Source organism: Drosophila navojoa, chromosome 2 (genome assembly GCF_054131105.1).
Source record: "Drosophila navojoa isolate 15081-1374.11 chromosome 2, UAZ_NAV_1.0, whole genome shotgun sequence".
Lineage (NCBI taxonomy): Eukaryota > Metazoa > Arthropoda > Insecta > Diptera > Drosophilidae > Drosophila > Drosophila navojoa.
Genome location: NC_142890.1, coordinates 21528668 through 21556043, shown reverse-complemented (window position 1 = coordinate 21556043; position 27376 = coordinate 21528668). Strand labels below are relative to the sequence as shown.

The window sequence follows — 27376 nt, the reverse complement described above, 5'->3', positions numbered from 1 at the left end:
ACAGATACAGATACAGATACAGATACAGATACAGATACAGATACAGATACAGATATACAGATACAGATACAGATACAGATACAGATACAGATACAGATACAGATACAGATACAGATACAGATACAGATACAGATACAGATACAGATACAGATACAGATACAGATACAGATACAGATACAGATACAGATACAGATACAGATACAGATACAGATACAGATACAGATACAGATACAGATACAGATACAGATACAGATACAGATACAGATACAGATACAGATACAGATACAGATACAGATACAGATACAGATACAGATACAGATACAGATACAGATACAGATACAGATACAGATACAGATACAGATACAGATACAGATACAGATACAGATACAGATACAGATACAGATACAGATACAGATACAGATACAGATACAGATACAGATACAGATACAGATACAGATACAGATACAGATACAGATACAGATACAGATACAGATACAGATACAGATACAGATACAGATACAGATACAGATACAGATACAGATACAGATACAGATACAGATACAGATACAGATACAGATACAGATACAGATACAGATACAGATACAGATACAGATACAGATACAGATACAGATACAGATACAGATACAGATACAGATACAGATACAGATACAGATACAGATACAGATACAGATACAGATACAGATACAGATACAGATACAGATACAGATACAGATACAGATACAGATACAGATACAGATACAGATAACAGTATAATAATAGATAAAAAACACCATCTACTACTACAAGTACTTAAGTATTAAATATTGCATATTGAAGCACATTGTATTCTGTTGATCAATTTAAAGTGCTCCGTCACCAATTAAATTGCAATTTATTGCCTGGCTTTGAGCACATAATTGTATAATTATTTTATAAATTAACCCGTATGACCAACTATGCGCTCACAAAATGCAACAAATTAATCCACCACAATCAAAAAACATTAATCTTATACTTAATAGTGACAAACAATTATGCACACAGGCTTTATTGTATGGTCCACACATACACACACACACACTATTTATATGATTGCGTATGGCAATTAAAACTAAAATAAAGAGAGCAAAAAATGCATACGTATATATGTAAAAAGGAAACAAAACAAAAATTAAATTATAAATTGTGGCGCGTGACAAACGAGCAGAGAGCAAAGTTGCCCTCGGGGCGAATACATATAAAATTGATCCATCAGCTCCAGGGAGCGCGATAAAAGAGGGCTCGGTGCTGCCGAGCGATGGCAAAAGTTATGCGAAAAGTTGCGTTTTTACAATTTGCTTGATAAGAGTTCCCAATAGCCCAGCTCACAGAGCCACTGGCGGAGCTCTTCATTTATAACAACATTCGCATTGCTGAGCCAAAAGGTTGCCCAGAATCTCTGACACTTGCACTCCGACCATTATTTTGGCGTGCGGCCAAGAGGATGAGAAGGATGTGCCGGAAGTGCAGTCAAAGCAGAACTCGCTGCACTTGCAACACTCACAAAGCCAACAACATTAAGATGAAGTAGAAGAAGACGAAGTGGAGGTGGAAGTAGGGAAGGATGAATCGCTTCACTTACAGCTGTAACAAAGCCAACGTCAAGCAGAGAAACTTTTCAAAGTTTTCTTCAAAACAAACCGCAAAAATTCTTGTCTCTGGTTAGCCGCAATGCAAATACAGCTGCAAGTGGACGGAGAAAATTGCAAAGAAAAATACTCCACAGTAAAAGGAAAGGAAAAAAGAAACAAACCAAAGAAAATACTATTGCGTTTACGCCAATTTCGTTATTGATGTTTGTCGATTTCCATTCTTCGCTGCTCTCATTTTCGTTTGCCTTTCTTTTGTTCGCTCATTCTCTTTCTTTTGTAAGCTCATTTCTCACAAACTTTTCGTGCACTTTATGATTATGTGGCCAAACTTTTGTCAGCTCGGCTTTGTGACTGTTCTTTATCGACCCACTCACTTCAACTTGGACCAGTTGTGGCATTATGTTTGCTGCCAAACTAGATGCATGTTTTTTATTGCACGTACACATTCGCAACTCCAAATGGTTGAAAAAAGAGAAACAATTACACAAATAAAATATTTAGTAACCAAGACTCAGTCTTTGGCAAAGGCTTGTGCTATGCTCAATTATAATTTGAAATCGTACTAGCCCCTTCGTCAACTCTGTTAGATATTTTAGATTGGTTATAAAAGTTGTTCTGCATTGGCGAAACATTTTTAATATTAATCAGCACAAGGAATTATTATGCTTTTAAGCTATATGTCTGAGACTAACCTGGCTTAAAAGTCAGCGGGCCTATATCTTTATATATTCTTAAATTAAAATGAATTTTTATATACTTATATATTCTAAATCTGCTATCTTTGTAAAAATTATAGACATATATATTTAGGTGTTGTCTTTGGAGATATCTTAGTTATCTATTTGGCTAATGACACAGAAACCGTCATTAAAACGCAATGAATATAAATCAACAAGATCTGTGTGAATAACTAGCCACGCCCCGCAAACTATCAACAAATATGCCATGCGTTGGCATTGGCTCTTAAAGGCATTGACCAAAGCGGGAGTCAAATTATACGCTCAAGCAATAACAATTTATATGGCTAGAGACATTTTAACTGCGGCGTACGTGCCACGTAGCCACGTAGCGGGGAGGCGTGCAAAAGGTGCGATAGCCTTGGCGAAGACAGGAGCATTCCGAAATTAATGATAATTGACAGAATAAACGACAAGTTGAGCTGCTGAGCTGGTGAGCTGCTGAGCCATCGGACATTGGCCAGGGGATAAAAGCCAGTGACATTAGAAGCCAATAAATAAGAGAACAAACACAAATACCATTTGGAATGTACGGTCCATGCGTCGTATACGCAACGTGAACACATTTACGTAGCATCAGTTAGTCTTCTATGAAAGCGGTGGCGAGGGATGCTGGAAATGTGTTCTGTAATATATATACATATATTTATATATTGTATTACATATGTACTTTATGAATATATACATAGATATATAAGTAGTGGAGATTTACTACAAAAAATAAATATAAAATAATATATGCTTAAAATTAACAATATTTTATTTTATTATAAATTTCATGCTAATTAAGCACTAACTAATTAGTTTAATAATGACACAGGACTGAGTCTCGAATAGACTTGTTACGAGAACGCGTCAAACATATTTAATGCTTGATTACTTAACAATTGGCCAAGTGGATGATAAGAAGAGGAAGGGAAAGAGAAAGGACATGCACTACACATTCCACTTGCTAATTGAAGGGCATTTTGAAGTGCGATTATTAAAATGGCTTCTGCTCATGTTGTTGACGTTGCAGTTGAGTACGTGTGCGAGACCTTTAACGACATCATACTAAAAATTACCAGTATTAAGTGTCAGTCAACACGTATGCGAGTTTATTGAAATAATTAAAACTGATTTGTCGCCAATTATATGGGAGCTGTCAACGCTCAGAGACAGAGATCTTCTGCCCGTTCAATTTACTTTCGTTTGTCATGCACGACTTTGTCATTCAATTAGAGCCAATAGATTGGCTAAAACTGAGAGTACGTGACTTGTGGATGCTGTGGCTTATTTGTTTTTATTTGTGTCCCATCTGCAGTTAAAGTGCGATGATTTTAAATTCCATTAATTACGAGTGCAAGGTAAATTCTATATCATGGTTAATGGCACTTTAATCCGTAAACGAATAAGTAGATGGAAGAGTTATTACATATTATCTACACCCGGATACTCGTCAATTACATTTGTGATCTTTTAATTATTTTCCGTTCGCAGTTCATCTCACTCCTTAAGCTTCCACAAGACTTGGCAATTAGCTATTCAAAAGACGCTTTTCTACAAACTTTGTTTGCAAATTCGTCGAACTATCGTCGGCTTGACGTTTGGGGCAGCTCAAAGTGATTTGTGTGCGTGTGCATCCGGCTGGCTTGCAGCAAGTATAGATTTTCCTTTTGTCGGCTTTGTTTTTGGGACTTATGCCCTCTCGTATGTTGTGTGCGTCGAGCAGGCAGAATTTGCGGCTTAGTCTCTGTTCGCCACGCAGCGAATATTGGCAATATTTCGGTTTTATGCGCTGAACAATGAAAGGCAAACAAGTTTACAAAGCTTTCTGATTGCTGTCCTTAATGGCAAAGGCATTCTTTTCGGGCACAAGTTGTTTTTGCCTCTGTATCTCTCTCTCTCTCTCTCTCGCTCTCATTCTCTTGAGGTCGAGAAAAGCCAAATATGCAATCAGCCCCAGCAGGTTCCATTCCCAGTAGACTAATGAGTCCAACAAGCGGTAGTACCAAAACTTTTGCCAATTGAATAATGAACAAATGTTTTCTACTTTGAATTAAAGATGGAGTAGCATCCGACTGAGAATCAGGTACTCGTAAAAAACAACTTTATTGGATCGGAAACCAGTGATGCTTATGTGAGTAAAGAGCGAATGGAAATGAGCAGAGCAAATGGAAGAGGGAGAGAAGACAGAAAATAAATGAGAGGAAAACATAAAATCCTAAATAAAAGAAAAAGAGCAGAAAACTAAAGATGATTTTGTTTCATGGAAATGATCGCAAATCAAATTAGAAGAGTTATATATATAATAATTAACTTCTTTAATTTTCAACAATTATAATTTATATAAAAAGCTCCAACTTCGAGCGACTTTTATTAACTTAATTATATCCTACTCTACACAGTTCTAATCCATTCTTCTTTAAAAACTTTTCAAAATATCCTTATCAATCGCTATCGCTATTCGAGGATATAGCCGCCTTTTGCTCTTTATTATCGTCATGATGATTGTTGTCATTGTCTTCATCATCATCTAAATCTTCCATGGGCTCTGTTTTGAGACGAGCTATCAGCTCCTTAGCAGGATTAAATATGCCATTGGTTTGCTGTGAGCAAATGATGCAACGCTGCGATTTTTTGTACTGAGCCAAGGCACACTTTTCACAAAAGTAATGCTTACACCTGAAGCAGAAATGAATTAATTAGTATACGTCTATTATAGGCGCATATGTGGACACCTACTTGGTAACGACAGGATTGACAAAGCTCCCCCTGCATATGTAACACCTGAATGGCAAAGACTCCTCATCCGAATGGATCTCGTATTTGGTATCATCCCCATCCGAATCGCATTCTCCCTTGCGCTGCGCCTCGTGATCCATTTCCAGTTGCCATCCTGCTTTGTAGTCACTGCGATCATGCAAGAACTTGCAACTGTCGCCAAATCCACAGTAGCCCGTCTCTTTGTAATCCTTGCAAATGTCTGGCTGATAGTCCCAACGGACAGTGGCACGCAGGTGAGCCGGCGCCCGTATGGGTCCACTCCGTACCATGCCTGAGCTGGCGTTGCCAGCAGCTGTGTCCTTCTTCTTATAGTACTGCGCATAATTATTGAGGCCGCGGTAGATCTTGTCGTCTGCCTTTCCTTCAAGCTCTTCGTTGATTTTGATAGAGCGCGCGTGGATTGCCTGGGCATCACGGTCCAGTTCGGTATCCACTTCATTTATGGAGGTTGCGCCTTGATCTTGCGGTCCGTTGGGTATAGCTTCGCGTTTCGATTTATATGCAACGAGCACTCCATTGGCATCGCCAGCAGAGTCTGAATCGCTGTCTGAGACATTTCCAGCTGCGACGCCCGCTTCCGCTCTTCGTTTCGCTGTTTTGGTGCTCTGAAAGTTGGGATTCGTACGTTTTCGTCGATTTTCGGCACGAACTAGAGCGCTGGTTTTACTATGTGACTCCTCGTCGCTATTTTTAGCTGTGTGTGAAATATCTGCTATTTAGAAATTTATTTCTCATTTATATTTGCGCCAATTTCGCACTCACCTGAATCACTGCTGCTGCTGCTGCTGACTTTCTTTCGCCGCATGCCGGCGCTTCTGTTAACATTCCGCTTCTTAAAGCCAAAACTAGATGTACTGGGTGCCTCCTCAGACATTATATTGCAGTTAATATCAATTATTTGCAGTAAGTAATCTAATTGCTGCCGGCTTATTTACGTTTATTGTTTTGCTATATTTTGGTGTTGCACAATGTGACATTTCACAGCACAGCCAAAGATATTTTGAGGGCTGCAAAATGTAACATGGAACCGCCCTGGAACCAGTAGGCATCCCTCGTACCGGTATAGAAAAAAGAATAATTGTTAGTTCATTTCTTATTCGCACCAAGAACAAACTTGTTTTTTCAAATCAAACTATAAAAGTAATTATTTTGCTTCACATATTGTCAGTTTACTATAGTTGTTTGATTGCAGAAGATGAAGCTGGAACTTGTATCGACCACAAAATGCTTCGAAGGCGAGCAACGTGTCTACAAACATCACTCCAACGTTTTGGACTGTGACATGACCTTTGGTGTCTTCCTGCCACCAGCGGCAATTGAAGATAAGACCGAATGTCCAGTGCTATACTTTTTGAGCGGTTTGACGTGCACTCACGAGAACTTTGTGCAGAAGAGCGGCTTCCAACGAACGGCAGCAAAAGAAGGCCTCATTGTCGTAAATCCCGATACCTCTCCACGTGGAGTGGAGCTGCCCGGCCAGGACGATGCCTACGATTTCGGTAGTGGTGCCGGTTTCTATGTGGATGCCACTGAAGCACCATGGTCCAAGCACTACAAGATGTATAGCTATGTCACGCAGGAGCTCCCCGAGTTGGTCAATGCCAATTTCTCGGTTCTGCCTGGAAAAAAAGGAATTTTCGGCCATAGCATGGGTGGCCACGGCGCATTGATTTGCGCTCTTAAAAATCCCGGCTTGTATCAATCAGTGTCTGCATTTGCCCCAATTTCCAATCCATCGGAATGCCCATGGGGCCAAAAGGCCTTCACTGGATATTTGGGCGCCAACCGGGACGATTGGGCACAATGGGATGCCACCAGCTTGGTGTCCAAGTACGCCAGCACACCTCAGGAGCTGTTCATAGATCAGGGATCGGCCGACAACTTTCTCGCTGGCCAGCAACTGCTGCCAGAAAAATTGCTAGCAGCAGCTGCCCCCAACGACCACATCCAGACTATATTCAAGCAACGAGAGGGATACGACCACAGCTACTTCTATATAGCAACCTTTGTGGCCGAGCATATTGAATACCATGCCAAGTTGCTAAAGGCTTAAATGTGTTCAGAGTCTCATTTATAAAACAATTTGTGCTCGCAAATAAAGTCTGTATATAAATCCGCATACCTAAAACGAATCTTTTATTTCATTACGCAATAGAAACAACAAATTTCTTAGTCACAAATATTGTGTAGTCATAGCTTTATTTGGGCTCAATAACAAATGCATAATAATGATGAAATCGTATCGATAATTCTTTCCAAAATCAACAAATAATAATAATTGAAGGTATATATACAAAACATATGCCTTTAAGGAGTTATGATAGAAGTACATACCGGTGTTCCAAGCCTCACTGTCCACTAAAATCAATGAAATCTCACATTGACTGTGCGATAACAAACATCTGAAACATTTCAGAATCCAAATAAATTAGTATAATTTTGTCACTTTTGAAATTCTATAAAAACCAATAAATAAAAAACAACGCCTGCTTGTATTTAATACACTTGACGCCTGCAACTCTCCTTCCGTTAGGGCTCAGCCATGGAAGAAAATATATTGTGGAAATCCGTTAGATTTCGAGTTTCGTCTTAAATTCTGGCCGCAACTGAAAAAGTGGCACAAAAAGATGATCATAGTCTCATTTGGAACTTTTGCTCTTTGCAGATCCTGCGAGGAAACCCACCTTCAAATGAATCATTTGCGCGCTGGATGAATTATCCAACTCGCCTCCACACTCGCCTGAAAGTGTGAATCAAATTTTAAACGTCGAAGCCAAAGGGCTGCTGCAGTGGGCTGTCGTTCTATCATAATCTCCATGGGCGAAGCTAATAAAGTTTTAAGATTGTCAATGTGGAAAGAATTATATCGATTCACAAAAAGAGCGCGTTCGAATATCTTAATCTAATTATGGTTAAAACTTCTTAGAATAGGTAATAAAAAACACCTTAAACTATAACTTATAGACTTGCAATACATTCGATGTCTGTGTCTGCGTTGCTGAACAAGATTTCGTCGTCTTGCAGCAGCTGCGTGGGCGGAGTACGACTGGGACTCCACTCACAATCAGGGTTGTAAAGGCCTACTTCCGCAAACTTATTGAAATAGCTATGCTCGTCAATGATGGCCAATGGCTGGCTCTGCTGCAGGTCAAAGCTGCTCTGCTCCACGAATCGGGTGGAGCTCTCATCTTCGTAGGCTGGCGTGGGCTGATAATCTGTTAATAAATCGTCAATAAAATCATTCCATGAACTTGATGGTGTCTCGTTTACAAATTGCTCGGCGGCTACACTACCATTGTCGCCGTTCAGGAAGCCTGCGTAAGAGTCGGTCTCCATCGGCGGTTCGTAGCTGCTGCTGCTCGAATACGCAGATATCAGGGAGCCCTCCGGCGACGGGGCTCGGTTGTTCGGTGATGAAATACCCATATTTAATTGAGTGGCTACATTTTTGTTTTCTTTGTAGTTACCCAGTGTATCCTTCAGGAATTGGCACTCTCTTTCAAGCTTCTGAGTGCGCTTCAGTTGTTTTTTGAGCGCTTTTAGCAACGATCGGTTTGTGATACGCGTTTCATTCAACTCCTTCTCGACTGCCTCCATGTGCGCCTTCTTCTTGCGGCGATTCTCACGCGCGAGCAATGCATTTCTGTTGTATACGTTGGGATCTGGTCGCCTAGTTGGAAGCCGCGCCGTTCCAGACTTGCGCTTTCCGCTCTCCGCATTGACTTCTTTTGTTTCTCTAACCGACGTTCGGCGCTCCGTTTGTCCCATTGATACGTATGAGTCGCTGTCGCTCTCGGAGCTGCTTTCATCAACGTTTGAATTTATATCGCGTTTGTATTGGGCGACCAATTTCATGTATTCCTCCATTATTTTGAGTTTTTTGTAAGCAGGTAAAATGTTTACTAATATGTGCTCAATTTCACGTAAGATCCTTGACTTGTACTTTACCTTTTGAAAATATTTTACTAAGTTCTATAAATTTATGATCAAGCTAAAAAACAAACTTTCTTTTCTGTTGTGAAATTGCAAACGTTTAATGCCAGAAATGACGCATTGAGTTTGTGAAAACTAGAGGTGTGAGTAAACATCGCTATACCAACACACATATCGATTTTCAGTAACGATAGGTTGATTTACTGATTCCTTGAATCTGTGATAGTTGAATCGCGTTATTTAGATGAAATAAGCTCTTTTCGAATATTTTATAGTTACTTTGTAATTATATCAGTTTGTTTTTTAAATATTAGTTTTCTAGGTTCAATGGACTTGCCACATACATACATGCATATGCATTAAAAAGAGCATATTTCAAAAATTATATATTATGAGGAACAAGGAAATTATGCACTTTAATTTCCCTCAGTTATGATTTAATCCGTATGAATATTATGTTTAATAACTGGTCTGACATCACTGAATTTAAGCAGATCTTAAAAACAATCAGCGTTTATTATCAACAATTCCATTAAATTCAACAATATAAAAGGCAGAGACTTACTTGTGGTCCGTAGAAACGTCACGTGAACTAGATCAAAGGGGCAGATTCCCGTTTATTGCACACGATAAGAATGCAAATGTGTGTAAATTTGTAATTTGCATTTTATGTATTAAGATTCAAAGCACATTTACACAAATATATTTGTGTATATATATTCTATTAATGTTGCTTTAGATTAGAAATACTAAATGTATGTATATAATTTAATTATTTGCCTTTTTTGTCATATTTTTTAAATTCGCTAATTTGATAATTGTCCACATTTCTTGTAACAGTGTCTGTATAGCAGCTCGTCGGCCACGGGAAGGGGCCAGCATAACCGCCTCAAACTAAATGACACCATCCGACGCGTGCCTCTCGGACGCTGCCCATTCCCCTATTCCAATTCCCATTTGTTCTCATCGACCCGGGCGCTGTCGTTGTCCCCGTCCATTGCCATTTTTACCTACTCATACAAATAACGATGCACTTCAAAGCTTGTCTACTTTTTAATACACTGTAATTTGAGTGTGGGATGAGTGATTCCGATCATCACACATTCACATACATACATATGTATGTAAATATGTGATCATGTCTATCAGCCTGTACGTGTGTGAGTGTATGTCACCGGCTATTGTTCAAAAGCTACGCTCTGAACTGGACGTGTATATAAAGGTGATAAATCTCACAGTCTCGAATTCAGTTCTATTCTAGCTCGACTCAAAGCCGGTTTGTGCCAAATTTTGCTTATTTTTTACTCTAAAACTTTTGGAATACTGGAAGTATAAAAAATGCGTTTCGCTCTGTTTACCATTCTGGGTAAGTGACTATTTACTACATAACGTCCATAATCGGGGCGTTCGTTATAATTATAAGTTGTATACCATCATTTGTTGACAGCCGTGTTTAAATGGCGAAAATAGCGAAAGAGTACAAATGTACTATTTTAAAGCAACAAATTCCTTTAGAACAATTCGAGGAGGTACATATATACGTACATATCTTAGATGTAAAATAGAAATGTTAGATAAGTGTTGAGTATTAAAAATATAATCAACGAGCTTGTATAGAATTGAAAGGCCTACGAGCGAAATAAAAACGATTTCAATAATCCTATAGCATTTCTATAGTATCCCAGTTAATACTTGTACATTTTTTCTGCGATAATGAAATCCCCCAGTAAATATAACTTATAAGCTTTAATATAGTGCACATACATATATGTACATATAAAGATTGCAGTTCAGACCAAACTGACCTAACCAATTTTTAAGATTAGCAAAAGTAGTCTAGGTATACCTACATGTATATATGATATATCAAAAGAGTATTACGTATGTATGTATAATAATGTATTTTGTTTTACTGCCGATTAGCTCTGTGCCTGTTGGCATTCGTACTCGCCAGCCCGGCCAAGGACTCGAAGAAGGTGGTCAATAGCTGTGCTCGCGCCTGCGGAGATGATTACGAGCCCGTTTGTGCCAAGGCCAAGAACGGCAGCAAGGAGCGTCTCTTAACTTTCGGCAGCTCCTGCGTCATGGCCAACTACAACTGCCAGCACGCGGACGATCGTGAGTTCTTTTCGAAATTATTTCCTATTGAGATTTAAATAAAATCTTTAACTTTCAGCATTCGAGGTCAAGTCAAAGGGCGAGTGCGGCGGCGGAGTTAGCGTGCGTCTATCATAAGAATCACGATTAACGAACCTTTGCAAATGAAAATGGGAAAATCAGCATATAATGTATATTAACAAGATCAATAAACGCATTTTATATTCAGATCGTTTAAACATTTAATTGATTATTAATTAAGCTTGAATTTTGCATAACTACAAAATTTAATTGGCTTCCATCCACACTGCAAGCATATTGTCCATTCACAAAAAAAATTTAGATAAGTAGCCAGCGTCCATCAGTATTAGCTACCCTCTAAGACAAACACATATTCCATGACCGTTCAGATGGGGTCCAGTCACTCCAAAGCGCACGCACACACACATATTCACAGATCGTTCAATTAGGATCAGTTCCAGCTAGACCTTATTGTTCAGTTTCTGAATCCCAAATCTCACAAACTGCAAATGAAGAACTCTACATAAGTATGAATTCTCTGACCACTTATATAACTACTTACACAGCCACATTCATAATAATCTAAAACTCAATGCAAAATAACTGTATATATATGTATATCGGTTTTCTAATATTGATAACTCTTATTGGGTTATCATATCTACTATTTGTATGTAACTTGAGTATTTGCATTTAATTCGACTCATTCTTCTGCTGCTTGACTTTATAGTCAGCTAAGGCGGCTTTGATGGCATCCTCTGCCAGCATGGAGCAATGTAGCTTCACAGGCGGCAGACGCAGCTCCTTGGCAATATCTGTATTCTTTAGCTTGCCCGCCTCGTCGATGGACTTGCCCTTCACCCACTCCGTGGCCAATGAGCTACTGGCGATGGCCGAACCGCAGCCAAATGTCTTAAATTTGGCATCAATGATCTTGCCATTCTCATCGACTTTGATCTGCAGTTTCATAACATCCCCACAGGCGGGTGCTCCAACGAGTCCAGTGCCAACCCTTACATCCTTCTTGTCCAACGAGCCCACGTTGCGTGGATTTTCGTAGTGCTCGACTACCTGTAATTAAAAGCGAACTCAGTTATCAGCACGTAATTTTTATCTTGCCGCGTGCTAAAGAAAATGAAAACAAATCGTTAATGTGATTATATATGTATATATGTACATACATATGCGTGTGTATATATGTATTTATAGTATAAAACATATTACGAAAGGGAATTTCATGCGGCAAACATTTTTTATTAAAACTTACATTTTCATGGTATAAAGCTATTGGCACGCTCTGCACCCGACGCAGCTGGGATTGCAGAAGACGCGAGGATTTCTTAATGAAAGACATATTTATTCCAAAAATTTACTTTTCACAAAGCAACAGAGTTCAAAAAAATAATTGTGAAATTGTAGCACGAGCAGGAACAAAAACACACTGATTGCTGCGTAATTTATATCGAACCAGCTCAATGAACTACTTACTGTTGTAATCGAGAACGGTAACAAGAAGCTTTAATCGTTCGTTCATGGTTTCTAGAACCAAAATATTTTTCCTTTTGTGTATGAGTTCATGCGTCTGTATGTGCATACATATATATGCATGTGTGTGTGTAAATACGTACACATGTTATTTGATATTAAATGATTTCTTGTTTGGCATTTAATCATTGCTTTTGTTTAGGCTGAATTTCCATTGTTTACTTGGTCGCGAACCTTTAAATTTAGCAATACACAGATATCCCCACCACTCCATGATGAAATGAATTACAAATTGAGATATTAAACATAAAATTTATTGATTGAGCTTAAATAAGACATTCGTTCACATAGAATTTTGCAATGTTTCGTTGATTATAGCATTATTATTATATTTTCATTGTTATCGCCATCTCCATATCTTCGGCATTGACTTATTTAAATATACAAAAAAAAAAAATGTGTTATAAAAATGTTTCATTCTCTCTTCTTATTTTTACCGGTTTTGTTGTTGTTTAGCTTTGCGTTGTTTGTGGGACGAAGGATGAACTGCCCATCCCTAAAAAATAGAAAGAAGTTGGCTGATATGCCTCCCATTCCGCCGGCAGCCAGCACGCAAGGAGATATAAGAGCACGAAGGGCTGTCGCTGCTTCAGTCTTCGACAGCATATTTCTGTGTCCATTCGCGTGCATTGCGTATGGCCTCGGCCTCGTTTACCTTCCAGAGCTCCGCCACATCGTTGGCCAAGGGATCGTCGGGATTGGGCGCGCTGAGTAGCGCCTGAATCGACAATAGTATGGTACGAATTTGCAAAGCCGGACTCCATTTGTCCTTTAGCACGTCCAAGCAAATGCGGCCAAGGCGATCGATATTGGGATGGTAGATCTTTGTAATGAAACGCACCTTGGGCGCCGACATGGGATAGTCCTCGGGCAGGAAAAGCTCCAATTTGAAGACGCCGCCCTCAAAGGGCGAATCGTTGGGACCGGCGACAACTACATGGAAATACCGTGCATTGTTTTCATCAGGAATCGCATTGATCCCGGGCACCGGCTCTTGCATCAAGCGTTGCGTCTCCTTGATGATGCGACGTGGCAGACTGGACATGTTTTGACCTTCTTTTATTCTTTTTTTAGTCCAAGTTCTTGCTGTCGTTTCTGTTGTTAAGAACGACAAGAAGATATTCGCCTTTTGAAGTGTGTGTTCAGCGAATGAGTAACTTTCTTGCACCTGTCTAACTACGAATAATTATTGCGAACATAGGAGTATTACAATGTTCCGCTATAAAACTATGATTTATAAGTTTGATCGAGCGTTGTATAAAAGAAAACTTGCCTGTGTCCCTAAAACCTGAACAGAAATCTAGTTCCGAAATTGAAATGAACTTGCACAACAGCTGGCCGAGCAGTGTTGGTAAGTGTTAGCTCAAATCAACATTGCCTACACGTTTCAATCCCATTCATTGGAATGAGCGTGTATTAAATGACGGCGCTGATGTGAAACTACCAGCAAGAGTAGCAACAAAAGCCTGACAATCACTCCTAGCTGACACCCACAACGAATTGTTGAATTATTCCAGAGTTTAACAAATTGACTAATACGATGACGTCACGAAAACGGAGCGGCAGCGGTTCCACGAAACGTCCAAAAGAAAAGGTTTGCACGAATATGATATATCGGACATCTTTGATATTTTCATTTTGTAGGTTGTTTACATTTATGAGTTGCTTTGCCGCGGAGAGGATCCCAGCGTTGATAGTCCAGAGTTCTGGAACGAGTTCTTTCTACTGCAGCCTAATTTCGAATCCCTGGAGGACCAAATCAGCAAACTAAACAACGAACAGCTGCAAGTGGTTAAACCGAATCTGAATACGTTATTCCAGAAATGCATCGAAATGCTGGACACCTCAAGGGGTAAGAGCTGCAATACTTAAATGAAGAGATCTAGAAACACCCCTTTAACTACTCTAGAGGATCATCCCAAACGTCTGTGCAACAGTCTTCAGACATTATGCTCGCTCTTCTATGGCATATTCAGAAAGTGCAATACGGATGCCAGCTCGAACATATTGAACGAGATCTTTGGCCACGAGACAATGGATGAATGGCTGAAGCTGCTAATGCAATACTGCAATCGCATTCTGCTTGGCGACGTCACAGAGAACGCCCGGTTCATGTGCCTTAAACTATTGCTGGTGCTGGTGACTGGCACGGATGTTGGGCAGAATGTGCTTTTCGAGTACCTCATGATGCACAGCCTGTTCGATGCATTTGTACGCTTGCTAAGCGACCCCACGTTTCGCGCCCAACATGGCCACGATATTGTTATACTACTTACCATCCTGGTGAACTATCGCAAACACGAGGCAACGAATCCATATGTGGTGCAGCTCTCCATTTTGGCCGACGAGCTCGCATTGAATGGGTAAATAATCAGTTAATGCTCTACTCGCAAATAATTACTAGAATATGTGCGATAAGGAATGTTTGGTATTATGACCCTTTATCAATTTTTTCGTAGATATGGTCAAATGATCTCACAGTCGCTGATTGATTTTTGCCGCCAGTACATTCAGAGTTTGAACAACGTGCAATCCTCTTCGTGGTTCTCGTCGCTTTCAAGCATGGTTGGCAACATGTTTGTATCAGACGAGGGCTGTGAGCGTGTGCAGCAGATCAAGGCTAACAATGGCCTACTGCTCGCCCTTTATGAAGCAGTGCATCTCAACCGCAATTTCATCACAACACTGGCTCACCCACAGACGGAGTCGAGTGCACCGCCATCGCCGAGCAACACATTGAGTCTGACGCAGCCAACGCCTGACCTGGCCAACGCACCCATCATAGACATGACTCAGTATCCGACAAACCTGCTCGTGGCCGTTTTTCAATATTGGTAACTCAAGCCTTAATATCAGTTAAGCGATCCCCGCTAAGTCTTTTGGTACGCTTTTTCAGTTCGATTGTGATGCAAGATAACAAAAACGAATCGAGCATTGCCAATCTGAAGCTCTGCTTTCTGATACTCACTTGCATATCGGAGGATCAGTATGCCAACTCAATGATGCACGACAGCAACTTAACATTTAAGGTGATGCTGCATCGTGCCCAAATGCGCCATCGCAAGCTAAATGTGGATCGCGTAGGCAAATCGCAGCCTCTCGCTGCCACATTACTCGATTTGCTGGTGGAGTTCATTGTCTCGCATTTAATGAAGAAGTTCCCCATGGAGCTGTATTTGCTGTGCATTGGAGTCATTCATCGCATTCTATGTTATCAGAAACGTTGCCGTGTTCGTCTGAATTATCCTTGGAAGGAGCTGTGGTCGGCCTTGATTGGCCTGTTGCGCTTTCTGGTCAATCAGGAGCAGACGCTGGTCAAAAAGTGCAATATATTCCACTTATCACTGCAGGTGGTCAACATCTTCAATCTGTTCATTACATACGGCGACACATTCCTGGCCACAACGAACAGCTACGACGAGCTCTATTACGAGCTGAATCGTGAGGAGAAAGTCTTTACGGAAATCCATGCCATGGGTAGGTCAAGAAATGCCAATGCTTGAAACTCAGCTTTATCTAAGATTCGTTCTAGTTTTGCGCTACACAACAATGCCGGAGTGCGAGTACAAGGACGACGTTATCAAACTCTTGAATGCTCTTGTGAATATACTCGCCATTGTTAAGCACTTTCAAAACAAAATCAAGGAATGGCTGGCCGAGCAGGGCTTGTCCACGCCAACAGAGGAACAAATACTTGATGTCGTTCGGAAAAATTATGACCTTACATTAAAACTGCAGGACTCGCTCGATCAGTACGAACGATACGCCGAGGCACCGCTGCACAGCAGTTTCTTTCAGGCCATGGTGCGCGATGTGGTCAATGATACGCGCAAACATATCTATGGCTACGTTAAGGAGGCTGTGTCCGTTATACCCGAGCAGGAGGTACTGCTGACAACGGCTGTTACCGCATCGACGCCAACAACCACGCCATCCACGTAGGAGCCCATAGACTCCAAGACTGTTAAAATTGTTTCCTGGCGTTTAGTTATGTAATTGTAAAACCTAATTATTCAATCTCTGGAAGCATAACTCTATGTAATCTATAAGATTAAAAGTGCTTTTGCGAGCTTTTGTTAATTTTCGTTGTCGAGCAGTGCACTTATACATAAATTTATACACTTATACATAGACATATATACAAATAATACATAATAAATAAACCTATATATGCATGTATGTACATATATACGTACATATATGCCTACGCTACTATTTATCATTATAAATGTATTTAAAATATATTCCCCATATTTGTCTACATTTTCAAAGAGCGCATTTTACATTTAACTATCTAGGAACATTTTTCAAATTTTAATTATAGGTCTTTAAGAAATGGTAGGAAATACAAATTTTTAGTTAAATAATACAAATAATAATTACAATTCTTGTTTTATAAAGAAACATTTTAAAACAATTTATTGTTTATATTTGCTGTGGCTGCTTTATTTATTCCCAAGCTTCAAAGTGATTTTATTTCTTTGCATACAAAAAGTCATTTTGGATACATAGTATATATATTTATATATGTATATATATATTTTTTTTTTGTTGGCTATATAGGCAATTTCTTAGTCTAAGCGTAGTTACACGATTTATAAGAGTTTTTCGTTTGTATACAACATTTGCAATGCACTAAAACGGATCGTAGGTAAAAAACAATTCGCAAATTACATAGAATAAAATATCAAAATTCGATTACAATAATGCAATGTTTGTAAATTACATACAATAATAGGGTAAATAAATTTCATTAAAATATACATTGTTTTTATCAAACTATAGCTAATTTTTTTTATACAAATTTCTTCGTTTTATTTATTTATTTTTATTTATATTTTTTATTTTATTTGATTAAATTTAGCTCGTTTTCTTATATTATTTATACGACACTTGGCTCAGAAGCATTCAATCACTCAAAGGCACAATTAACAAATAGAATTTCAATTAAATTAATCTTTTTCTAATCAATGCCTAAGTTTCGTTTATTTGTTGCGCGCTTGTCTTGGAATTGTGGCTTAAATATAATTCAGATGGTTTTATTTACAATTGAGAATATTGTATATGATTATAGAGCGGTTCATGTAATTGTGTGTAATATGCATGTGGACCTGTTGATGAGGATACGTAATGTGCTATAACTAACTGTCTAGAAGTGGTCCACCTTGACGGACACTGTGTGGGCAGCCGCATTGCTGGGCAAGTCAATATTATCCCATTCGGTATGTAGATTCTTCTCGCTGTCCGTCGCCTTCAGCGCCAGTCCCAATGATGCAGTCCGTCCGGCACAGTGGGGTATATTGAGCGTCACGGGCACCAGAAATTCAAGGCCCTGCGGCCCGCACATGACAAGTGGCGATAGCATCGTTTCACCTGCGGGGAATATTAGACATTGATTAAGACTTATCTCATCGGTATATGTCATAAAAGCCGATTGCAGATGCTTGTGTTGGTGTGTGTAATTGCTTTTGAGAAGCAGCAAAATAACAAGAGAGATTTGTGTGTTTCTAAGTGTTAAAGGGCTAGTGTAGTAAGAGAAATATATAGAAGGGTGTAGCATAACATTTATCTTTAGGAGGGGAGGAAATTGATAGATTTAGGAGAAATACTTGTAGATATTATAATATGGTTTTAACAACAATTAAAAAGATTAGGTGCATAAATATCAACATATTCGTGCATTATTGGTATACTATTTAATTATTATATTTTATTATTGCATATATATATACATATATGTATGTATCATGACATTTTATCAATGATTTGCTGTAGAAAATATTTTAATATTTTACAAAATATATATATGCATATTTATAACTTTTTTTTTACTTTATATGCAATATATCTTTATTTACGAAACTTTAATTTAAAGAAAATTATATTTAAAATAATAAATATGTATGAAAGAAAAATATGTAATATGTAATAATAATAATAATAATAATAATACAAACATATATTATAATTCAAAATGTTTGTAAATTTAAGAAATGAATATGCGACGAGATATGTATGCATGTATATCAAAAAGTTAGTACACTTATATAAAGCATTTATGAACATACCTTTTCAGCAATTAGTATAAACAAATAACCCATATATAAGTGTTAGTGCAAGCAACTACAGAGTTAGCTTTACGTACATAAATGAAATTATATACATTCAATAGTTATATAGCTACAGTAACAATACAACAGGAAACTCTTCCAGAACTCATATCATATGGTATGAGTAATTTTTGCATGTATTAATTATTATAAAAGAAATAAGTGATTTGCAAGCAAAATACGAAAATAAAAAAATATAAAAAAAATGAAACAATAATAGAAACTTGTGAATTTGCTTTAGTAAATAGTTGTTGCTGGTTGTAGCTGTAGTTGCTGTTGTTGTTGTTGCTGTTGTTGCTTATTGCTGTTGCTGTAGTTGCAATAGGTGGTAGTGGAGGAGGTACAACACAATACGAACAATACGAGCAGTACGAGCAATACGAGAGTGTAGAAAAAGCTAGTGGACCAACCATTTTCCATGTCGAGCGGCGGTCCGCCTACGGCCTGTCCCATGCGGGGATCGCTGACCGTGAAGTAGATCTCTTGACGCACGCCGGCGGGAATGGCGCCCGGCGGTATCTGGAGCGAGACATGCCACAGCTTGTCCGCCAGCGTGCCACCGCTGCTATCGAAGAAGCCGCGCGTGGTGCTCGGCTCGCGCGGCATACTGGGAAAGGGACCCGCATTGCCATTGCCATTGCCATTGGCTGGCACTGGACCCGCAATCGGGAGCGACATGCTGCTGCTGAAGGGCGTGCTGGTGGCATTTGGAGGTCCCACCGGGAGACTAGCCTGCGAGGTGTACTGCGTCTCAATGGAGGTGCAGCTGTCGGCTCTGGGCGAACTGGGCGGCGGCGCTGTTCTCTTCAAGATGTTGGAAATGTGGAAGGGCGCACGCAGAGCACGCGGCGAGGCGACACCGATGGCAGCGTGATCCGCCGCCTGGGGCAGCGGGGTGACCTGATCGGCGGCCTCGAACACATCATCCGACATGTTCTGTTGCGTCTCGCTGGCCAACATGCCCTCGTTGTGCTGGTTGCTCTCAATGGCCGTGGGTGGCTCTGTGGGCTCTGCTGAGGAGTCTGCCTCGTTCGCCTCTTCGTCCGCGTCGATTTCGTCTTGCACCAGCGGCGCTTGACCCGCTCCGGCAGTCAATGTATTCTCAATGACCGTGTCCGAGGACTTCTGCAGGTCCGAGCGACTCAACGTGCTATCCGGCGCCTCCTCCGGCTGTGCATTGATCTCGACCTGCACCTGCTCCGTCTTACACTCCTTCTCCTTCTTCTCATCCGTTTCGTTCTCACGGGATTGCATGATGCTCTCCTCGCGCGTCTCGTAAATGGGCGCCGGCCGTCCCACGTCCCGCTTGCTCACATAGATGGGCTCAGCCATGCTGTCCAATGCCTCGCGCCGCGTCTGATAGATCTGCTCCCGTAGCTGACTGCGCGTCGCCTCCCGCCTCGAGTGATAGTTGCCATCGCCGGAACGCTCGGAGCGATCGTCGCTGCGCTCGGACTGGCTGCTGCTCTGCGCACTCAGCTCCCGTTCCATGTCCCGCTTGCCCTGAATGATCCGCTCCTGCATCTCTCGCTTCGACTGATACAGATGGTTGCGCTGCATTTCGCGCTGCATTTCCCGTCGCGACTGATACATGGGCTCCACTGGCTCCTCGCCCTGCTCATTGGCGGCGCCCGGATAGAAGCGACGTCGTGTCATGACCTCTGAGTTGGGCGCCCGCCGCTGCTCGGGCATCATGTACGCCCCCTGGCGGGTCTGGTAAATGTCGTGCGCCTGTTGCTGTTCGTAGCCGTTGCCGGGATGCTGCGGCATGTGGCGTCGGCCGGAAGCTGCTGCACCCCCGCGGTCTGCCGTCGTGGTGCTGTGCCGGCGTACAATGCGTCGTCCGCTCCGCCCGCTCACTGCAGCGGCCTCTGCCTGGCGCCGCTCCAGGTCAATGCAAGCGCGATTCGCATACAGATCGTACTGTTCATAGCTGCCGTAGCCGTTGTCCGGCGGCTGCTGCTGCTGCTGCGGCATGCGGTGCACTGGACCGGCAATATTGCCATAGATATCCTCACTCTCCAGGTTCTGGTACGTGCTGTTCATCATCTCCTGCTGCGGATAGTGCGTGCGATAGTACGGATCGCCTGGCGGCGGCAGCGGTGGTCGCTCCTCAAAGCCCGCCGGATAAGTGGGATACTCGTCCGGGTAGTAGGGCCGCTGTACGCCACGCTCCAGCATCGATTGCTGTCGCCGCAGTCCCTTCGGCTTGCGCTCCGGCTCCACCATGCTGTTCATGCGACGCAGCGGGCGCGTTGTCTTGATCAGCGCATTCTTCAGCGCTGCCAGCGGACTCTTCAGCACCGACTTCTTCTTCTTGTGCGGCGGCAGGGGCGGCGGCTGAGCCAGCTCCATGCCCTGATCGTCGTAGTAGGGCTGCATTTCGTGGCCTCTGTAGCCACGACTGCCTGTACCGTAGTGGCTGTAGTAGTTGGGATCTTGGGCGTGCGGTGGCCGCTCATTGGGATATCGGGGAGCGGATCGGGAGCGTTGCATTTGATGCGGATACGGCTGGGAGTGCCGGTGCGGGTGCGGGTGACCCGGTGCTGCTGGTGGCGGCATGGCATAATAATCATCATAGCGCGCATCGTACGGCTCCATTTCGCTAGAGTTTTTGAATGGTTTTTATGGGGGTTAGCAGAAAGTTTTTGTTTATTTAGGGATAAACCTGGTTATGGAAACTAAGGAATGGTTCTTCAATAAGAGAGAATCGCTTTCGAGGTGGCCCATAAAACATTTGCATTCGGTTTATAAGCCAGCATTTCTACATTTGTCTCTAAGAATGTTCCGAATGCCCTGAAAACTCGCGACTTTCGCGACTTTCTGCAAATCTTTCGCAAAAAACACACACAAGCGCATATCAAAAGGTTCATAAATATATACTTAAATAAGTAAAATAAATACTTATTAGATTTTGCAAAATAACCAAATTTGTAGATATTTTGTTCATAAATGTAACCATTTACCATGTTTATGTATTAAACTCAAGCAACGTTTATGAGAGTACTAAAAGTCAATTAGTAGTTAGTTTTTTTGTTGTTGTTGTTGTTTTTTTTTAAAGCTTAATCATTATTTTATGTAGTATTTAATTAATTGAACCCAAAACCTTCTTGAAAGTCTATAGAAAATAGTTCAGAATGGAGAAATACTCGCAGCATGAGTATAAATTATGATAAAGTGTATGTAAAGAGAGAAAATGTCTAGCATAAGATAGTGGATACTACGTAGAACTGTATTTGGTAAAAAGTTAACCCGAAAAATGTTTTATTTTCGTTATTTTTTTCGTATTTTTTTCTTTTTTGATTTTCAAGTTTCTCTTTGAATCAGCACATGTGATTAAATCTTGGAATTTTTGGTTAATAATTTTGGTTATTGCAAAATACAATAATTATTTATTCATCTCTAGTTCAAATCGAATAAGAATTTGACTTTCGGATTTATGCGAGTTTTTTGTGCGTTTTGTGAAAAATTGCGAATTGTTTATATAAATTTTCTTTTTTTTTTTTTTTTGGACTTTTTCTTTTAAACATAATGACCAGCAACCGCATGATTATGAATATATATTGGCAGTATGAGAGCTTTGACTGACTGATTGATTGATTGATTGTGGTAACAATTGTAAATTACAAAATGACATATAACAAAAATAAAAACATTTTTCGTTAACAGAAATGTGGAGCTGTTGAACAGTGTACAGAGTACAGAGAACAAGTTGTGTAAAGTTTTATATTGGACTAGATCTCAAGGAATCTCCACACTCACACACACACACACACACTCACTCATTCAGGCATAAACTCACACACACAAAGTTAGCCAAACTGGCTTTAGAAATTCTCAATCTGTTTTGTGATTCAGTTTCTTTTTGGGTTGGGTTCGGTTGGGTTGGGTTGGGAATGTAGTTGGACACACACGGCATCTGCACTCACCTCATGTTGTGATGGTGCCCCACAGCGGCGCCAATCTGCGGCTTACGATACAATTCGAAGGCGGAGCCTCGCTGCTCCCGACTGCCAGCCAAATCGAGTGCATGACGTTCAGGTGTGTGTGGTGGAATATTACCTGCGGCCATAATAAAATTCCAAATTAGTTGTGGAAATTTATAAATACACTATGTAAGATAAACACGTTATATTTGAAAATTTAATTTAATTTTAAAAATATTATTAATATGTATATTATACACTATTATTAATTTATCCTGGCGTAAAGAAAGAGTGTTCAATATTTTGCCTACAAATATGGAGTAACTCAAGTTAGTTCATGTAAGTTAGTTAAAATGTAATTATTTATTAGACATGAAAATTATAATTAGCTAAATTTAATTAAAATTCAAATTAACTGAAAATTAAGCAATGGCTAAGAGGGCCTTTTTATTAAAAATATTTATTTAAATTAATATTATCTATATTATAAACTGTTATCCTAGAGTAAGGGAAAAATCTTTAATATGTTTCACAAATTAATTAAAAATATATAAAAATATATAAAAATATATTTAGAGTTAGTTATTTAAAATGTAGTTATATATCAAATATAAAATTAAAATTAACTGACAATTCAGCAATGGCTAATAAGGCGTTTGGGGTTTTATTTAAAATATTTGTATACTGGAAATACTTTATACTCTCGTCTGATTTTCTCTAGCTTATATATATAACTAAAAGAAATTTCTAGGTATTCCTTGAATATGCTTCCACTCACCTATTGGCGGTGGCATGCCGCGATGTGGCGCTATGTAGGGCCCGGTGCCGCTGCCGCCATTGTAGTGGTGACTGTTGCCATTGTAGCCATTAGCTTGATTATATTGCTGCGCCTGCTGCGGCTGCTGCTGCGGCTGCGGAGGCGGTGCCTGGCCGTAGGTGCCATTGTTGGCGCCGTAGCCGGGCTGGCCCTGGTGCGGTGAGCCGGGCGCCGGCGTTTGTTGGCCATAATGGTGATGCGAAGGCGTGGGCGGATAGTAGAAGCCGTTGGGCGAACGCGGCGAGCCAGAGTCCTGCAATGCAAAGGAGAATTAGTAAATGCAACAGCACTAAAATTATTGGCTAGTGGGCTACTTACGCCATTCTCCCAGGGCGTGGTGCCACCGCTGCCACTGCTGCCGCCGCTCTGCACGGGCGGTCGGTAGTTCTTGGGCTTCGGCGGGGGCACCGGCTTGAAGGGTCCGCTGCCATTGCTGCTGGGCGTGGCACTGCCATTCATCTGGCCGCCATTGTTGGCATTCGTGGGCTGAACAACGCCGTGTGGATTTTTTGGAAGCTTGCTGTAGTCGGCGGCCGAAACGGAATTGTTCCGACTGCGTTTGTGGTGCAGTGGTTGTGGGTGGTGATGGCATATGGTATTTTGCATATAAAGTTCAAGTGTGTGTGTATGTGTGTGTGTGTGTTTTAGCGTAAACAAATTGCATGATACGTGTGGATGGGCACAAACAGAAGCGAGAAAGAGAAAAAATTTGACATAATTATAGGACGTGTGATAAACTATGAAGACTATATATAAAGATAGATATATGCATATAGATATTTTATGATATTGACTAAGAGACAATACAATTAGATTATTTTTGTAATACTCATTTCGTTTATTGCACAATAGACATTTGAATTTGTCTATATACACAGTGGGATATGCGGGATGAAAGGGATTCGCATAGATTATGAATGGAAATATAAAACAGAATTGAAATGCAGGCAATTGACAAACTTTCATTGAAAGTCCCAATATTGTGACTATGAATATGGCAACTCTATGTGGACATATTGACTGTGGCGATGCAATAATTCGTTGAAATAGATTTCGTTGTGGAGCTCTCTAGACGAGCGTATCGTAGGCTGAGACAATCGGCATCATGGGCGACATTTTCAGGCGTGGCGCGGCAATGGGTCTACGACTCCAGGGCCCCAGGCCCGTGGCAGTTGCATCCATGGCGCCGAGACGCGCCAGGCTGCTGATCTGCAGGGCCGTGGGCGTCTGAATGCGATGCGATGTGTATTTGAAATGCAATTGATGTGCATGGGAATTGGGCAGAGGGTAGCCTCTACGCGGACATGGGACAGGGAGATTGAACGACAACAAACGGGCGACAAGCGAAAATCGATAATAGAATTGAAAACAAAAGATTTGCATATTTACGAAACGTTTGAAATTGCATGCGATTCGTTTCAAATGGCGTCAACATCAGAGAAAGAGAAAGTAAAAATTGCATATATGATTTCACAGAAGTTAAAGGAGAGCTCCATATGGATAGAGTAGAGCGCTTTCGAATGAACCTACCTGTATTTGCCATAATCCGTTTTGGTCTCCACCAACGGCTTGCGTGGGCTGCTGTCCAAGCCCAAATTCGAAGGTCGCTGCGGCGTACCATTGCGTGGATCTGTCCAGAATATGAAAGGGTGAATATATAATAGGCTAATTATATATAGTATCATCATAGTCTTACCAATATTACGGGACGCATTCATATCGTGATAGAGCGGCCTGCCGGGACTACTTTGCCGATTCAGATCATTGGCCGCCGCAAAGGCGCGATGATCGTGCGGCGCGGAGCGACCATAGTCATGCGGCTGGCCCACAGCCGGCAAGGGGCGACCACTGAAATAATTAATGGAAATTGAATTTAAAATTAAATATAATAATAAGCTATGAAATTAAATACAGCAATAAGTATCAATAATTTTGTAGAAAAATATATATGCTAAAGTAGTAATTGTTTCCATAGTAACCCTATATTTTTAGGAATATATATTATTTTTTATATATTTTATATTGTATTATATAAATGTATTATGCTGTTTAAGGTCGAGTAAAATTTATAATATCTTAATTTGATTTGTCTGTAATATCTTAAAGTTCACTGATCGAGTGTAATGCACGAAAATGATAGGATCCGATAGCGATCAGCCTAGCAGGACTCCATTTATTCAATAGTTACGAAATTTATTCAATAGTTAGGAAATGGAAAAACAGAAAATTGAACAAGTGAAAAGCTTTTGACTAAGTGTGCTTGCCTAATTTTCGGTTTTTCCGAATATCTACCTATTTAATGGATAAAGTGTTGATAGACTGCTAGCTTCCATTCTATCATTTGATAAAATAATTTGATTTGCATAAACCTATATATACCATATGTAAAACCCCTTCGAATTGTATACTAAAAAGATAAATCAAATTATCTATCTAAAAATACAAATCAAATGATCTATCTCGCTAGCCTTGCTCGACTATAAATCTACATTTGCATCTGGGACAATGACTTACCTTGCGTTTGGCACTGATTTGAGATCATCGGGCGCATTGGGGCCCAGTCGGCCGAGGTTCTGCATGGCCAATTGTGTGTTGTTGTACGAGTCGTAGCTGGAGACGCTGTCGTAGGTGGAGGCGGGGCCGCCGTTGCCGTTGGCCTTGTGCTGGGCCGGACTGCCCATGGCCGCGTTCATGCGTGCCTGACGCTCCAGTGAGGCCTGCTGCTGCTGCTGCTGCTGGCGCTCGATCGTGTCGCCGCCGGCACCGACTAGCGCATTGCGCGTCACGTACTCGGCCTGGACGTCGTCCTGCAGCACAGCCTTGCCAAAGAGGCGCTCCTGGGCGCTTCGACCCAGAGTGCCGCCTGAGCTGCCGTTGCGCGACGAGCTGCCCGACGTATTCAGGGGCAGATCGCCTGGCTTGGACTGCCGATCGATGCGCGGCGGCAGATCTGGGGCATTGATGCCGTACAGAGATTGGGGGCGTGACAAGCCCGCTGAGGGATCACCCGGCTGCTGTTGGGATTGCTGTGACTGCGACAGCTGCTGCTGCTGCTGCTGGGACACATTGGTGCCGTAGATGCTGTACTTGCTGGAGTCGAGGGTCTGGCGACGACTCGGTGGCTGCTGTACGCCGTGGTCGTACGGTACCTGTTGGCAGTGCATTGCAGGTGTGGAGTGAAGGGTAGTGAAATAGATTAGCACACATTGTGATTAATATGATTAGGTTGATGATGATAATGATTATTATTATATAAAGGGGGTGTAGATTATGCCCAGAGCGGGGCGCGATTTGTTGATTTAGTAGGGGCGCATGCGCGACTTCTTGAAATGGGCGTAATCATTGATTTCTTTAGTCTTTACTTTGTTTGGGCCTCTTACCGTATATGGAGGTGGTAGTCCTTCACCAATTATGTCTCTATCCCTATCCAAGTTATCCTGGTTAGTGGCAATCGATGGATCTGAGCTCGCTTTAACCAATTGCGGCAAATTGCCAAGCGACAATGATGCGGATGGCCCGGGACTTAGCTCCAAGTCAGACTCGGGACTTGATGCATACGATAAACGGGATGTGGTCATGGGGAATAGGAAATCATCGGAGAGGGATTCGACGGGCTGGGGTTTGTTGATTTTATTTTTGTGTTTGTTAAATGTAGGCACGTTAGGAGCGGAGGCAAGTTAATTGAATTTCAAATATAAGTTTGTTTAGCGATATTCGAGATTTGGCAAAAAATTAACGCGAGAGCATATTCAAATTGTTATCGGTTATCGGTAATCGGTAATCGGGAAATAGC

At 41.1% G+C, this 27376-nt stretch overlaps 8 protein-coding genes across 19 annotated transcripts in view; 3 read left to right on the top strand and 5 right to left on the bottom strand.

Annotated features, from left to right (window-relative positions):
* Positions 1 to 4647: 4647 nt before the first annotated feature.
* Positions 4648 to 6146, bottom strand: mdlc (RING finger protein mdlc). Its single transcript, XM_030388889.2, has 3 exons — positions 5897 to 6146; positions 5093 to 5828; positions 4648 to 5032 (listed from the first exon to the last, which is right to left on the bottom strand). Exons 1-3 carry the CDS (start codon positions 6006 to 6008, stop codon positions 4798 to 4800), a joined length of 1083 nt encoding a protein of 360 aa, XP_030244749.1. The 5' UTR covers positions 6009 to 6146; the 3' UTR covers positions 4648 to 4797.
* An 18-nt stretch (positions 6147 to 6164) lies between these two features.
* Positions 6165 to 7262, top strand: LOC115564504 (S-formylglutathione hydrolase). Its single transcript, XM_030388890.2, has 2 exons — positions 6165 to 6274; positions 6327 to 7262. The coding sequence occupies exon 2, from the start codon at positions 6330 to 6332 to the stop codon at positions 7185 to 7187; it is 858 nt and encodes a 285-aa protein (XP_030244750.1). The 5' UTR covers positions 6165 to 6274; positions 6327 to 6329; the 3' UTR covers positions 7188 to 7262.
* A 37-nt stretch (positions 7263 to 7299) lies between these two features.
* LOC115564505 (uncharacterized) lies at positions 7300 to 9228 on the bottom strand. Of its 2 annotated transcripts, XM_030388892.2 has the most exons (3): positions 9083 to 9228; positions 8428 to 8995; positions 7300 to 8349 (listed from the first exon to the last, which is right to left on the bottom strand). In XM_030388892.2, exons 2-3 carry the CDS (start codon positions 8987 to 8989, stop codon positions 8093 to 8095), a joined length of 819 nt encoding a protein of 272 aa, XP_030244752.1. In that variant the 5' UTR covers positions 8990 to 8995; positions 9083 to 9228; the 3' UTR covers positions 7300 to 8092. The 2 variants fall into 2 exon arrangements, with proteins under 2 accessions (XP_030244752.1, XP_030244751.1); XM_030388891.2 differs by having other exon boundaries at positions 8428 to 9215.
* Positions 9229 to 10129: 901 nt separating this feature from the next.
* Positions 10130 to 11394, top strand: LOC115564508 (vasotab). Its single transcript, XM_030388895.2, has 3 exons — positions 10130 to 10433; positions 10991 to 11185; positions 11244 to 11394. Exons 1-3 carry the CDS (start codon positions 10406 to 10408, stop codon positions 11300 to 11302), a joined length of 282 nt encoding a protein of 93 aa, XP_030244755.1. The 5' UTR covers positions 10130 to 10405; the 3' UTR covers positions 11303 to 11394.
* IscU (Iron-sulfur cluster assembly enzyme) lies at positions 11382 to 12663 on the bottom strand. Its single transcript, XM_030388893.2, has 3 exons — positions 12453 to 12663; positions 11748 to 12256; positions 11382 to 11688 (listed from the first exon to the last, which is right to left on the bottom strand). The coding sequence occupies exons 1-2, from the start codon at positions 12537 to 12539 to the stop codon at positions 11879 to 11881; spliced, it is 465 nt and encodes a 154-aa protein (XP_030244753.1). The 5' UTR covers positions 12540 to 12663; the 3' UTR covers positions 11382 to 11688; positions 11748 to 11878.
* A 307-nt stretch (positions 12664 to 12970) lies between these two features.
* Positions 12971 to 14029, bottom strand: LOC115564507 (ubiquitin-conjugating enzyme E2 N). The gene has a single exon (XM_030388894.2). It carries the CDS (start codon positions 13773 to 13775, stop codon positions 13320 to 13322), a length of 456 nt encoding a protein of 151 aa, XP_030244754.1. The 5' UTR covers positions 13776 to 14029; the 3' UTR covers positions 12971 to 13319.
* A 99-nt stretch (positions 14030 to 14128) lies between these two features.
* Positions 14129 to 17001, top strand: LOC115564502 (armadillo-like helical domain-containing protein 3). Its single transcript, XM_030388888.2, has 6 exons — positions 14129 to 14324; positions 14375 to 14582; positions 14640 to 15093; positions 15190 to 15564; positions 15627 to 16207; positions 16263 to 17001. The coding sequence occupies exons 1-6, from the start codon at positions 14271 to 14273 to the stop codon at positions 16670 to 16672; spliced, it is 2082 nt and encodes a 693-aa protein (XP_030244748.1). The 5' UTR covers positions 14129 to 14270; the 3' UTR covers positions 16673 to 17001.
* Positions 17002 to 17147: 146 nt separating this feature from the next.
* pyd (zonula occludens-like protein polychaetoid) overlaps positions 17148 to 27376 on the bottom strand; it is a 112780-nt gene continuing 102551 nt past the window's right edge. For 7 of the 11 annotated variants that reach the window (XM_089256409.1, XM_089256410.1, XM_089256412.1 and 4 more), the window contains 9 exons: positions 26964 to 27197; positions 26098 to 26732; positions 25280 to 25431; positions 25114 to 25213; positions 23902 to 24136; positions 23545 to 23836; positions 22770 to 22902; positions 19251 to 21445; positions 17148 to 18103 (listed from right to left, as the gene is read on the bottom strand). In XM_089256409.1, coding sequence (XP_089112535.1) covers positions 17880 to 18103; positions 19251 to 21445; positions 22770 to 22902; positions 23545 to 23836; positions 23902 to 24136; positions 25114 to 25213; positions 25280 to 25431; positions 26098 to 26732; positions 26964 to 27197 — 4200 coding nt within the window. In that variant the 3' untranslated portion in view covers positions 17148 to 17879. Of the gene's footprint in view, positions 18104 to 19250; positions 21446 to 22765; positions 22903 to 23544; positions 23837 to 23901; positions 24137 to 25113; positions 25214 to 25279; positions 25432 to 26097; positions 26733 to 26963; positions 27198 to 27376 lie in introns of those variants that run through there. The other 4 variants (XM_089256411.1, XM_089256417.1, XM_089256420.1 and 1 more) reach the window with 2 other exon arrangements.